The sequence below is a fragment of the Penaeus chinensis genome, chromosome 19 (genome assembly GCF_019202785.1).
Source record: "Penaeus chinensis breed Huanghai No. 1 chromosome 19, ASM1920278v2, whole genome shotgun sequence".
Classification (NCBI taxonomy): Eukaryota; Metazoa; Arthropoda; class Malacostraca; order Decapoda; family Penaeidae; genus Penaeus; species Penaeus chinensis.
The window spans coordinates 12,214,088-12,229,087 of record NC_061837.1 but is presented as its reverse complement, the minus strand read 5'-3'; the positions used below and the strand labels follow the sequence as shown (position 1 = coordinate 12,229,087).

The 15,000-nt window shown below is 35.8% G+C and overlaps 1 protein-coding gene across 4 annotated transcripts; it reads left to right on the top strand.

Moving 5' to 3' along the window:
• The first annotated feature begins 2,193 nt into the window (after positions 1-2,193).
• On the top strand, positions 2,194-14,418 carry LOC125035170 (kinetochore protein NDC80 homolog). 4 transcript variants are annotated; one of them, XM_047627387.1, is made up of 13 exons: positions 2,194-2,325; positions 4,758-4,852; positions 4,959-5,159; positions 5,601-5,799; positions 6,072-6,192; positions 7,524-7,732; positions 7,882-8,031; positions 8,578-8,703; positions 8,970-9,116; positions 11,189-11,440; positions 11,554-11,661; positions 12,543-12,658; positions 13,347-14,418. In XM_047627387.1, the coding sequence occupies exons 2-13, from the start codon at positions 4,764-4,766 to the stop codon at positions 13,522-13,524; spliced, it is 1,896 nt and encodes a 631-aa protein (XP_047483343.1). In that variant the 5' UTR covers positions 2,194-2,325; positions 4,758-4,763; the 3' UTR covers positions 13,525-14,418. The 4 variants fall into 4 exon arrangements, with proteins under 4 accessions (XP_047483343.1, XP_047483341.1, XP_047483344.1 ...); XM_047627385.1 differs by lacking the exon at positions 2,194-2,325 and adding an exon at positions 3,348-3,406; XM_047627388.1 differs by lacking the exon at positions 2,194-2,325 and adding an exon at positions 3,532-3,554.
• Positions 14,419-15,000: the final 582 nt, after the last annotated feature.

Sequence of the window (15,000 nt, the reverse complement as noted above, 5' to 3'; positions counted from 1 at the left end):
AGGTGGAGCTGGTCGCGACTCAAGTGACGCACACGGTGTCGCAGATCGAGGCCGTCACCACAAGACTCACGGAAACCATCCTCGACGTCGCCACTCGAACGGCAACCAACTACCACACCCTCGTGGACACGGTTTCTGTGCTGGAGAACCAGTTTGACACAGTCACGGAAACACAGACTCAGTTCCTTGAATTACGCGTACGGTGCAGAAGACACAGTTTTCTACAGTTATTGGAGACCCAAATGGAGCGGGTCGTTGACAGCATCGCAAAGACGAGCCTGAAAAAGAGCACGGAATATATTAATCATCATCATCATTTGGGAGCTAACGCCGGCAGGGGCGCATAGCCGCATCCACCCTTTGCTTCCACCTACGAGGGTCCCTCATGGCGAGCCGCCAGGCAGGGGCCCGGCCCATCTCTAGTTCCTCACGACAGGTTTGATCGATCTGCCCAAGCCACGACCTTCTCGGTCGTCCCACAGGCCTCCTCCACCCAGGGTTGTCACAGACAGAGACAACCTGATAGGCAGGGTCATCCTGCTGAAGTCGAGCCAAGTGGCCGTATAGCCTGAGTTGGCGATCACGGATTGTGCAAGTAACAGGTCCTGTACCGGTCTCACGGTGCAGCCGTTGGTTGGACACATGGTCCCGCCAACTGTACCCCATGATCCAGCGCAAGGATCTGTTACAAAAGACATCAAGACGAGATTTCAGAGCACAAGATAGCGTCCAAGTTTCACTACCATGTAGTAAAACTGGCAGTATCAGGGCCTTGAAAACACGTAGCTTGGTCCTTCTGCACAGGTACCGGCATCTCCAAATACTCTTGTTGAGAGATTTCATGACCCCTGCTGCCAGGCCAATCCGTCTACTGACTTCCTGGTCTGACAGCCCAGAGTCGTGAACTGCACTACCGAGGTATATAAAACTCTCTGTGACTTCGATGTTTTCACCGCAAGCACGTACCGACTGCACAGGGTCTCCTAGTAGGCCCTCAAAATCCTGGATCTTGGTCTTGGTCCAGGAGACCTCTAGCCCCAGGGGCTTCGCTTCATTGCTAAATGCATCAAGAGCCACCACTAGGGTTTCCAGAGATTCAGAGAGAATTGCAACATCATCAGCAAAGTCAGGGTCTGTAACCTTGATATTGCCCAGAGTTGCTCCACAGTGACTTTGGACAGTAGCTCTACCCAGTATCCAATCCATGCAAGTGTTGAAAAGTGTTGGTGCAAGAACACAGCCTTACCTCACGCCTGAACTAACAGGGAAGAAGCTCGACAGGCCCCCACCACACTTTACAGCACTTTCAGTGCCTGTATATAGGTTTGCTATTAATCCAACAATCCTTGTTGGAATTCCTCTTATATATTCCTCGATATCAAATCAACACTCACACGCTTACGAAAACGGTCACACAGACTGTGTGTCCGTCAAGTGCACAACAGGTGTTGGAATGGTAGAATATTATTTCTAACTTGACTTTCTTTTTTGGGTAAAAATAAATGAGTTCGAAACAGAAACGCATTTTCATCCCAACGACATCACCCCGGAATACATTTCACTTGTAAAAGCCAAATACAATTGCCTTATTTTGGGTATTTGTTTTTAAATATCATAACACCAAGCAGTCCTAAAGATAACTGGTGGATAATGTGTCACCACTTTTGCTTTAAAAATAATCATATCATAAGCATAAACAAACATAAATATGTGTGTTTATGTGTATGTGTATGTGTATGTATATATATATATATATATATATATATATGTGTGTGTGTGTGTGTGTGTGTGTGTGTGTGTGTGTGTGTGTGTGTGTGTGTGTGTGCGTGCGTGCGTGCGTGTGTGTATGTGTGTGTGTGTGTGTATGTGTGTGTGTGTGGTGTGTGTGTGTGCGTGTGCGTGTGTGTGTATTTCTAATCATTGATTTTTAAGTATAGATAGATATAGATATGTACACCCACGCACATATATTTATACTTCAAATTCTAACACTCTCTCTTTCCTCTTTTTCTTCTTCTCATTATCATCATCATCACAAAACAGAGTTTGGTGGTAATGAGGCTGTAGTTGTAGAAGTGTTTATGTTATGAGTCCAGTACTTGTAGACGATTTTGGTGGTTACTTTAACCCGAGATAAGGGCCAAAATACCAAATCGCCTCCTGAAACTGTCACCTCAGCATCCATACAAGCGAACAATCAACCCCTTGTCTAGGTGACCCGGCATCCCCAGGTCGGCCCTCCTTAGAGGCAGTTCAGCTTGGAGCATCATGGAGTGAAGCTGTTGATTCTTCTTAATTACGCTGAAGAAAACTGCGTAATTAAACGTAAGAACTATTAAAAGATATTTAAGATTATCTCTAGTATTAGTGCGGAGTTAACTATACACAGTACGTCTTTCCCCCCAAAGTTAGTGGACGACGGGCCAAGGAACTATAGTCCACTTGTAAGTATTTTTACGAAATAAAATTGAAAGTTCTTTTTGCACACACTGTTTCATATAATCCCATTTTGTCATTCCTACATTATAGGACACTGAGCAAGAAGTGAACCTTATGGGGTACGGGGTGGGAGAAACACAGTGGCAGACGAAAAAATAAACTACACTTACACCAGTGAAATCGCTCGAAGTACATAGACACGTGAAATACAATATTTATTTAAAAAAAAAAAAATTGACCATTGAACAATAATTATATATATGAATTAATATATCAATAATGATGACATGTAAATAAATAAGAATACATTTAATTCATCGTAAGGTTTTACAGGATTAATGATGGATACTGGGACAGAAAGTTGCCATGCCGATCTGAAGTATCAACGATCAAAAATATTATTAAATCTAACTGAAATAACCTTTAATTGAATCACGAGAGGAAAGTAATACGGATAATTTAGTCAGAACTAACCCAGCCTAACCATTATCATTCCGCTTATTCTCCATTACCTTCTTTCCTTTTTTCCCGACCCCATGCCCCCTTCCGTCAAGCCAACCGCTAATTCCCCTGGTGAGATCCATTAATAGATTCGCTTTGTGACGTGCATGTGTGAATCCATTTAACAAAGATCCAGAAGACTCTTGATATAGAGTATCAGCTTGTATTTTTTCTTTCTTTTGACATCAATAAAAATGGTCAAATAGATGCGACAGAAGCCATTTAAATCGCGTTCGAGAATAAACATGAAATGTATTATTTCATTTCACATTGAAAATATATCTGCATCTAGATAAGCTAAAGTAATAACAAAACAAAAGTATCCACCTAAGTTATTTTTATGGGACAAAAAGTCAAAGCATCGAAATAAAAACATTTTTAAACTTCTAACGAACGCGATTTCAAATTTGTAAACCAAACTTGGCTGAGTGTCATTGACGCATCGTTGTCAAACTGACACGATTTCGTATGTATCTCTACGAATTCTACCTTTTCCTTAGTTATAACGAAATAATTAGAACTCCAGGAATATATAGCATGTATTTATATATAGCAATATTATTAGTAATAAAAGATTTCGTGTTAAGTTGAAATGACAAGCCTAAGCTTCTTCAGTGAGTGTTTGCTTAATTTAAAGAGTATTCAAACTTAAATGTGTATATATGAAGGCGCTGATGGTGCACAGATGTACAAATTAAAATTTATAAGTAATATGTTAGGGATAGTGCTTCACTGATGATACTTCAGTCAGAAAATTGTGTTAGATATGGTGATTTCGTTGTAAAGCGTCTTTCCCTATTACACTAGCTTGAGTTTTGGGAAAAAAAAAAATTCTGGTAGATCTGGAGTTACTCAAGCAAATACCGAGGCCAACTCCACATCACAAAATTTATGGTAATTTTTCAGAATACCTTAGCATAACTGATTGTAAGATTTTGGTATTGATAGATTCCTCTCACTCTACTATCCCAATACATAGGAATTATGCCACAGAACCCCCCTCCCCCCCATTAGTGACTTTCTTGGCCTCGATAAGCAGGAAAGGGCATGAAAGGTACCAGGGGAATTGTGGGGTATAATATGAATAATGTACACAGAATCATTTACTATATTGCTTAATGTAGGAGGATGTTCTCCGTGCTACTGACCCACAACCCCCACAGTGGAAGACAAAGCAGGGTAGAGTGTACAACCGACATACTTGAGGGCCTGATACAGAGTCTGTATTCCGTTGCACATTCATGGGGGATTCTTTGTTTGTCTGAGCAGGGGGTTGTGTCCCCTTTATTCAGCAGTATAGTGAGGTATTATCTTCATAATGTTATTATATTATTGTTAGTTTTTCCTGCAGTTTCCTTTCATGCCCTCCCTTGCAAGTGGGGCCAAAAGGTTCTTGAAGGTATTGTGAAAAATTACTAAATTTATTCATTAATCTTAATTGCTGTGACTAGGCATGCTCTTTAGGCGTGAGAGAGGAATTGATGGGGGCTCTGTCCCTCAAGACCCCCTTGCAAAAATTGTCTCCATCTTAGTAGTTACAACAAGATAGAGCTGAAACTCTGGAGTACTGAATGAGCTTCAGCTGTGAGTGGTGCATTCAGCGATTTTTTTTTCTTAATTTGTAGCATTACTGTTCATGTCTGCATATTATGTCTTGTACCAGCAGTTGTAGCTTTTTGTCCTCTATAAAGATATCATATTCAGTTTGCTCTAGCTTAGTGCATCCATGCTGTAAAGATTAACCTATTTTCTTAATTGGCTTTAAGTTTGATTTTTATCATTATTTGGTGTGTGTTTAAAAGACATTAAATTTTCAGGCCAAGATGATGCGAAAATCTAATTTAGGAACAGGGAGTGTGCAGCGGCCAGGTGCCCTGAAACCTCGAAATACAGACAATACTCCTAATAACAGGTAAGATGGGACTTGACTTAAATACCTAGAATATTTGATAGAATGCATTAGAAACTTTTTGATGCACCATATTTTTTTAACCTGCATAATCACTTCTATGCTGCAGATGGAGTTCTGGGCAGCAGACGAGGAAATCATACCTTCCCAAAGCCTCACAGCCAGACAGTGCTAAGAGACTAGCCAGCAGAAGTAAACGCATCAGTGCTGAAGGAATCAGCAGACTCTCCATAGCTTCAGGAAGGTTTACCCCCACTCGGAACAATGCCATGTCCTCGAACACGTTGGCTCCTCCTCCAAGTGTCAGCAGGTTAGTGGAGAAATGGAGTTCTTCTGTAATGCTTTGGCTGTGATGTTTAGGTCACCTAATAAATGTTAAGGAGTACATGTGCTGTAATTGCATGGATTTCATTTATTGCATGATTATTTATTGATTTCATTATTGGAAACATGACATAGGAATTTGCATATCCTGTCAAGAACAATTAAACACTAAAAATGCATGCTATTTCAAATGACAGAAGAAGAATTTTTGACATACGTACTTTATATCCTTCCCATATTTATAATTCTACTTCATTGAAACATGCATTTGCTTACGTATATTCAGAGTTTAGGTAAATTTTGTACATACCTCTTTTCAAATTATAAGTAGCATTTTATCCATTATTTTATATTTTTACTTGATATTGTTTTAGGAGAATTGTGGTACATTGTATCTTCAATTCGTGTTTACCCTTATGACCTACAGACTGTCAATGGATTCAGTTCGTAACTCGAGCATGGGAGGGAAAGTGAGGAAGGAGATCCGCCCCATCACAGACTCCAATTTCAAGAGTCAGTGCGTGGACAAAATTCTGGACTTCCTTGTCAGTAGGGGCTATGAACACCAGCTTCAGCGAAGAACACTTCTCACGCCATCCACAAAAGATTTTGCAAATATATTCAATGTATGTATTGGGGGGACTTCTGCTTGTTTTGGTTTTTTTCTTTTTCTTTTGTTATTTGCCTTTCCTTTTGTTGTGGAGATATTGTGACTGAGATTTTAGATAGGTTTATTATGATTTATCAGTGTTATATGGTGCAATAATTGGTTTAAAATTGATTTAAAAATTTTATTTGGTGTAGATTGTGCTGGGAATGACTATTGATTAATGATAATTTGGGTATTATTAACATGGTATTTACAGTGGGATTTATTATAACTATTCTTCTTTCTCAGTTTACATACAGGCACCTCGATGGTCAATACAATTTGCCAAACAGATTTGAGGAGGAAATTCCTCGCCTATTAAAGCTTTTGAAATATCCAGTGCAGATGTCAAAATCATCCTTCATTACAGGTTAGTTGATTTTTTTTTTTTCTCTCTCTCCTTTTTTCTTCATCACCATCATCACTTTTTTTTTCCTCTATTCCTTATTCAAATATCATCATCATTATTATAATTTTCATTGTTATGCTGGTCCCTGTAATTTTGCTGTTCTTTGTCTTCTTTGCTACTGCTTTTCCTCTCCCACTGTTACCTTCCTTCCTTTACATTTTTATCTATTTTTTATCATCTATTATTCCTTTCTATTTTCTTTTACTTCTCTTTCCCTTTTATGTCATAATTATCTTTCCCTTCTTCAGCTTCTTTTGCATATTTTTGTTTTATTTTTCTTCTTGTTTTAATGAAGTAATAGCATTATGAACAAACCTGACCCTATCAAAATATAGGATAGTGAAGATTGTCACAAAAATGTATAAGCAACATGAGATAGAAACTCATTTATTCATTTATTTATTTACTTTTATTTATTGATTTATTTATTTTATCAGAGTAGATTCCTTTTCAAGCAGGGATGCCATTTTGGCATCAATATTTTGTTATCCTTTGTGATTGTAACTGTTCTGATACATATATGTTGATAAGTAAGTCATGGTGATTTTCTCAGTATACTTGCCACTTCATTTCAATAATGTGTAATTGACCACTCACTGTGTCAGTATTTCTACAATTAATTTATTTAAATTTTTACTTGTACAAGGTAAGTTTGCATTAAGCAAGCCACAAAATCAGTTAGTAGAATTACATTGAATGCTAAACATTCATTCAGTGTTTTGATGTATTATCTGATATGTATTAAAACAGTTTTAAGACCAGAAGTGTGAAGGAAGTATAATTATTAACATTTTACAATATAACTAAACTATTTCTTATATTATATGTATCCACCTCTTTATATAATTTTTAGTAACTAGCTCATCACTTTTTCTAAATTTATGCAAACTTCCTTTGCTGGATTGATATTTGTAAGAAAAACAAAATACTTGGCAAATGGCATCAACCAATTTAAACCTATCTTCATATTCTTTTCCTGAAATTCAGGTCCTTTAGTTTCTGAATAAACAATGAGTCCAACTGTCATTTGCATTATATTTAAAATGCACTTGGTACTTATGCTTTATTGTCAAAGACTGTTTTACACACTTTCACACACCATAAAAATTGTCTAACTTGAGATTGCTGCAATTACCAGAATGATTTGTAGGAAGTTAATAATTTTTCTTGTAAAAAGAGAAATTGGCACTTCTTTAAAATCCCAATTGCTGAAATTTGCTTTGATTAATGTTGTGCAAAGTAAGGTTTTCTGTAGATTTGATGAAGCAGACATCTTGTTTTCTCACAAACAGTTGGGTCTCCTCACACGTGGCCCTCCGTTCTGGCTATGCTGGCATGGTTAGTTGATGTGGTGAATATGTATGACTACATGAACCCAATGCCCATTGCCTTTCCAAGTGATTTTGACAGCGACATCAATCTTGCCAAGTCTAGGTTTACTACACTGGTCGAACTTGCCAACTGTGATGATGACACAGAAAAATTTGAGGCTCAGTTAGAGGTAAGTTATGTGCCTTGAATTAAGAACATTCTTGGATTAATCATACTCTGAAGTAGTATGATTTGAAATATATTGTTAAAATATTTTTGATAATAACTCATTGTTTTTGAATCTGTTGAAATGACCTGAACTTCTTTTTCTGCCTGCAGGAGTACAGGCATTTACTAGAGCAAGCACAAGGTGTGAGGGCACAGGATCTTTTGCAAATTCAGGAGGAAGATGAAAGGGTTGAAGACATGGTGAACAACCTGAGCAATGGACCAGAAAGACTACTGCAGTTACATCATCAATACACTCAGGTATCAGTGACTTTAATGTGAGAACCTTTTTTGAGCCTTTCTTCTTCTTCTTCTTCTTCTTGTGTTAAGTAGAACAACCAAGAAAGGTTTTATGTTATATATATTCTTTTTTCTTTCATTAACCCAATGCCAACGGGCATGACATGTACATATGTGCCGTGCCCACTGTGAGTTACTTATTTAATTGTTTTTACACATAGATGGCTACTCTTGTGCTAAGTCACCAATGAGCCAATTACGAGTACTGCCTGTCTTGCCTGTTTACCCTTTTCTTTGATTTAAGAAAAACATAATTATAATGTTTATAATAAAAATAACACCATCAATATTCATAGCACTAGTAAAAAATACATTTTTCCTGCCAATTCAAATCAGGAAAGGTCACAAGGTCTACTAATTGACTCCTTTGTGGCTAAGCACTAGCAGAGACATTTCACAAAAAAATATAAAAAATTAGCACAGCATTTTCCCCATTTTTTATTCATTTTCCCCAAAGGCATTAGGTTATATTAAGGGAACCCCTCTTATTGTGTTTTTTCTTTACAGCTTGTAGATGATAGTGAAAAAATGTCAGATTACTGCAGAGAGCTGCAGGTACATATTTCTGCAAAGGATGGGGATCGATCACAGTTAGAATCAAAACTGGCTGAACTTAGATCTATTAAAATGCAGGTATGGTATTGTTTTCATATGCTTATACACTGACAATGATTTATCAGCAAGTATGTATTGATAATCTCCAAACTGATATTACTGCTACATCATTACTTTCTAACCTAAGGATGATATTCATGCCAAACTTTATTCTGTTAAATGTATGTTTTTGTTTGTTGTCTAACAAGAGGTTGATAAGGTTGAGGGGAAAATGCTCCTTACAACCTGGTAATTATCAGCTATAAAGGACATGGCTCTTCAGTCTCACTCTTATATTTCAATAGGTTTTTGAGGAAGTTTCTCGGTTGGAAACCCTGAAGGAACAGCAGGCTTTGAATGTAGGGGAGTTGGCAAGATTTAAGAACCATGCAAATGATGTGGCTACCATTATCTCACAGCTCCAAGCCCAGGGCAAGGACCAGGATTCTCAGGTGAAGTGTAATTTTATTTTCTTATTTATTTGTCATTAATATTTTTTTATCACTTGTTGTTATTTGAATTAATTAAGATTTGTTGTTATGTATGTTATTTTCTTTTCTTTCCTTCTTTCTGATTCTCCATCTTTTACTTTTTACTTTTTTCTACTTATTATTATTTTTCTTTTCTTTCTTTCTTTCTTTCTTTACCAATTTTTTTATTACTTCTCAGTGTTTGTGTAGAGAGTGTGGTGAAATAAATACACTTAAGAAGGAGATTATCATTTTAACCATAAAATAAATTGAGGATGAAATTAAATTTACAGTGATTGAATCATCATTATTTTTTTTCTTTCTCTTTTATTTGATAGTTTTCATGCATGCAGTATTTTTCATTTCTTTTATTATTTAGTATTATTTTCTTACTATTTGATTACTTTATTGACTTTATGCTATGTATTTATATGTCTGTGTTTTCTTTTTATTATTATTATTATTATTATTATTAGCCTAATCAACACGTATGGCAATAATGCATGCCATGCCCAATGTAATACAAGTATATTTATTGTATTTACATATAGATGGCTCTACAACTGATTAGTCACCAATGTGTCGGTTATTAGTCCTACCAATCACACCTGTTTACCCTTTTCCCCGACTCTTGGAAAGGTTCTTTGCATTATTTAATAATCATGACACCAATAACAATAATAACAGTATCGATGTCAAGTGTATTTAAAAGATAAAAACATTTTCCCATCAATTCAAGGAATAGGGAAAGCAGGATTGGTCACTAAGGCTACTGATAGACTCCTTGCCAGCTGAGCACATGTGGAGCCACCTGTATGTAACAACATTCACAAAAAACTACGGAGGACAGAACTTAAATCTGGGGCAGTTGGGTTAAGAGTTATGTTTATCTTGACAGTATAACTAAAAAGAACTTATTATGTGGGGAAAAATTAAATGGGGTAATCTGGTGTGGGTGGGGGGAGTGTCTTTCCTTACTGTGTTTCATTTGTGCTGGTTGTTGTAATCTAGAAAAGGGTATTGCCTTACACTGAATTACAAGGCAGTAACATGTACTTAAATGCCATGCCCACTGTGAGTTTACTTGTCTTATTGTTTTTGCACATAGATGGCTACACTTGTACTAAGTCACCAATGAGCCATTGAGGAGTACTGCCTGTCTCGCCCATTCACCCTTTTCATTGATTTATGAAAATATTTTATGTTATCTTATTTTGCTGTTACTAATGTTTATAACATTATAGTAATTATAATGTTTATAATAAAAATAACACAATCGATATTAATAGCACTTGTAAAAAATACGTTTTTCCTGCCAATTCAAGGAAAGTTGAAATCTGGTATGGTCACAAGATCTACTAATTGACTCCTTTGTGGCTAAGCACTAGTAGAGCCATCTATATAAAGAGAGATTTCAAAAAAATATAAAAAATGAGCATAGCATTTTCCCCATTTTTTATTCATTCTTCATGGTATGGGTAATTTTTTTTTTTCATGTTTATTGAAAAAGGTATATTTTTGTGTCTGCCTAATACTTAATGTGATATTTAATGAAACAATAATAAGTGTTATAATAACAGTACAAAACATGTTTAATCTTGTTTCAGTAACAGTCATATTACTGGTCAGAAAAATCTGTGAGTTGCCAAAAAAATATAGATTTGCATAACCCATTGACACCAGGAGTATATGTGGCCTATATACATGCTTTGTCCATTATGATTTTACCCTATTAATTTTGTTTATTTATAAATGGCTCCACAAATCCTTAGTCACCAAGGAGTCCACTACTATGCTTACCTGATCTTAAGTGTTTACCCCTTTTCCTTAATTTTCAGAAAAAACAATATTTATTACTTTTTATTTGTTTATTATTTTGTTGATGTTAATAATATATCATAATGTCAGTAGTAAGAAAAATTTAATGAATAGGGCAATAAGATGAGATCAGGTTACCCTGTTAATTGACACAAGTAAAACGATACTATAGTGTACATATATCTAGCGCTAGTTGGTTAACTTGTTTTATTTGGGATTTTATTTTCTCTTTTCAGATATGGTCACTAGAGATGGAATTGGGCAAAGCTCAATCAAATCTCTGTGAAAGTATATGTGCCTATAACAAACTGGTCCACCAGCTGGATCTTCCTGAAGAATTTGAAATTTCTTCAGCTGATGTAGCTGAGAATTTCCACCACTGGCAGACTACACTACTTGATGAGCTCCGGGGTAAGAAGAAAGAAGCAAAACATGGCATGTATGAGGCACAGAACCAGCTAATCCGAAAGGAGGAGGAAATTAGTATGGCAAGTATTGTCCCTTAGTGTGTTTGGTGTGGATGCTTATCTGATATTACATCATGTGTAGTATTTGTTACCATTAAGGTATAACTCTATAAACTCAATTTTGATCTTTACAGGTTAATGAGATGCTAAATGAAAAAAAAGACCAAATGACAAAGCTTGAGAACAAGTTGCGAAGATTGGAGGATGATGTTGTGATGACAAAGAATGAAATTGCTACTGAGGTGAGATTTTTTAAAATGTGTAATTTTACTCTAGAAAACTTTTGTATTATAGGGTCTGGTCAGGGAAGTTCTGATTTTTTATATAGGCTTACTACAAGAACAATGACTACAATAAACTACTGTAACATGGACTTGACTCCATTTACTGTTTTAATGATTATAGGATAATGCATGTGTGGGTGGGTGGTTGGTTGCCCACATGCAACCTCTACAATCAGTTTGTTTCATGACTGATTCAAAACTTCCTTTCTGCTCAACTAATTACTAGTTAGATTAAGCTGTAGATATATGAAAGGCATTTCAAAATCTGACAAAGATACACTTGTAGTGTTGAAGAAGGATTGTCTGTGATGAGAGGTAAAAGGTATGAGAGGCAGGTGGCAGGTAATGTCTCAGTGGTCTTCATCACCTGTGTCAACTGGAAAAAGTATGCCTTAAGTCTTGGCATGCTTTTTTGACACATGTGGGATATCATCCACAGGCCAGAGACTAGTGCTGTGATGCAGAATATCACAGCTCTTTGAAATGGTCCTTTCAGTCTGTTCTTCATTGCTGTTCTTTATTTTCATTGGTGGATATAGTATCAACATCATTTTACATTTTGCAGAAGGTTAGATGTATAAAGATGAGATAAAGTTCTCTGTGGAATAAAGGATAGTAAGTTGAATAGAAACTGTCTACTATATGCAGGTTCTTATGACATGTGTATTGTAGAATTTTCTTTACTGAAGCTACTGTGAATTACCTGCTAAAAGCCTGTGTCCATGACTTCAACTTTACACTGAGACAAGTGATGGAAGGTATTACCCAAGTAGTATTAGGTCAGGAAGTATTTACAAATGATATTTATTATTACTTGCAATATATCCCCCTGAAAACAGGAGAAGGAGATGCAGGCTGAGAGTGATCGGTTGCACCAGCAAAACCTGGAGGCCCGGAAGACACACAAGGTTTCCCTCTATCAGAAGCAGTGTGCAATAGAGCAAACCAAGCAGGAGTATGTCCTTTATTTTTCACTCTCTCTTCTTATTACTGTTGTTTTTTATTAATTGTTTGTAATTTGATTTATTTATTTCTCTCTTTCTCCATTAATATTTTTTCTCCTTTCATTATGCATCTGTATCCTTACCTGTCACTTTGACCTTCCTTTGAATCAGAACATTTCTCCCTTTTTCTATTTTTTATTTATTTATTTATTATTATTCTCTCTGTCTGTCTCTGTCTGTCTCTCTATCTCTCTCTCTCTCTGTCTCTCTCTGCCTCTCTCTGCCTCTCTCTGCCTCTCTCTCTGTCTCTCTCTCTGTCTCTCTCTCTCTCTCTCTCTCTCTCTCTCTCTCTCTCTCTCTCTCTCTCTCTCTCTCTCTCTCTCTCTCTCTCTCTCTCTCTCTCTCTCTCTCTCTCTCTCTCTCTCTCGCTCTCGCTCTCTCTTTTCTTGGTATTTCTTTTTCTGTTTTTTGTTTGAAACTTTTCTTTTACATTTTTGTTTTGTCTCTTACTCTTTCTTTTGGGTTTATTATTTCATCTTTTTCTCTTCTCTTACATTCTCTCTCCATTTCCTTCTTCATTATCTTCTACTCACAGAGACAGTCTGAATGATATGAATAAATGAACAAAACAGTAACAATATAAATAGATAATCAAACAGATAATTCCATCAGTGTTACTAAACCATCATCCTGTTACAGGTTAGAGAATTTCAAGACCAGTAGCAAGGAGCGCATGCGTTCTGGTGCAGAGTTCCTAGTCCGTGTGTGCCATGCATCCCTGGAGCACTTAGAGTGGCAGCAGAAGGAAGCCCTAAAGCACAAGATCACTGTAGAAAATGTGACAAGAAAACTTGTGGAATCTTCACTTAATGACTAAGAGGGGGGGAAAATGCTGACCCTGTGCCTCGAATCTTATTTTATTTTTTGTAATGTATTTAGGTTAGCCTGTTAAGGAATACTTGTTAGCATAAGAACTTTGTCTTTATCTTTGTTGTCTTTGCCGTAATTGTAAGCTTAAGGGTATGGCAAGATATTTTACAGAACTGCATATATGAAAAGATGTATGTGATTCCCCCTACCTGTTCTATACAAAAGGATTTCTTTATTCTTGTATATCTGTCTCATTACTGAGTATGGCTGTGTGTACAGTTTCATTTCTTTCATTTTCTGTAATTTCATATTTTACATTTCATCTGATTTTTGGCATTATTAGGAATATATTTAGAGTACTGTATAGGAATTTAGGCTTAAATGTGCTATTATCTTAAAGATGTGGTGAAACTTGCACTCTAATAATAGTGTCACTGTTATTTACACCAGTGATTACCTTCATTTTAATTGTTTCAGTATTATTAACTCTGTGGATTATTATTTTTTTTTTTTTTTTTTTTTTTTTTTATGAATTGATACTTTTTTGGAATAGGTTCAAAATTATTAGGTAAAAGTATGTAGTCAGGTTTTCAAAACTATTACCTTCCTATCAAAGAGCTATCATATTATCATATTTTTTTATGGAGTATAGATATTTTTTCTATGTAAGGAGTCCATAAAGAGCTTTTTTTTCTACTGTATGATAAGAGAAATTATATTGTAATGAAATATATTTTGATATTAGACCTAGGGTTGGCAGATTTAAATTGGTGATTTAAATCAAGATTTATATCAAAAGATTAAAAAAGAAAAACAAATCATTGATTTAAATGAAAATTTACTTCTGCCCAAAGCAACATGGAATTTAAAGGAAAAATATGAAAATAAACACATAATTACACCTGTTGTATATATTTCTGTGGAATTGAACACTAAAAACTTCCTTTTACTATGCAAAAAAGATTTCCACATTCCTTTAAAAAATAAATTAAAGGGTTTTACTTGTCATGAACTATACTTGTTTCTGAGAAGTAGAATACTAAAGCACTTCCTTTTACAATACAGCACTACAAAAAGATTGAATGCTATTTAAAAAAGGAAATCAAAGAGGTTTACTTGTACATTATTATATCTATATCCTGAAGTAATGATTAAAAAAAAAAAAATCACTATTTGAGTCTGTATTTAAAACAAAAGCACACTGAATTTATACTAGAAAAAAACAAATCCACCAATTTTACTGGTTTTTTTTCTATCAGCCGGTTAGTGTTGAATGTGCTGAAATTACATTATTATCCAATTGCATGAAAAGGAGCCAATTTGGCTTGAAATTTCATAATGACTGGGACAAGTGAGGGAACTTTTCATCCACATAGTCCACTGTGTTATTCACTTCTGCACTAAGCTGTTTTCATTGAAAGGAAGGTTGAATCAGGTTCACAAGATGAGCTTATGTTATGACTTGGCCATACCTTTTTTTGCT

Coding starts and splice junctions, on each gene's coding strand:
- LOC125035170 (XM_047627387.1), top strand. CDS start 4,764: ATGATGCGAAAATCTAATTTAGGAACAGGGAGTGTGCAGCGGCCAGGT. Junction 7,733..7,881: donor AATTTGAGGCTCAGTTAGAG/GTAAGTTATGTG, acceptor TTCTGCCTGCAG/GAGTACAGGCATTTACTAGA. Junction 12,659..13,346: donor ATAGAGCAAACCAAGCAGGA/GTATGTCCTTTA, acceptor ATCCTGTTACAG/GTTAGAGAATTTCAAGACCA.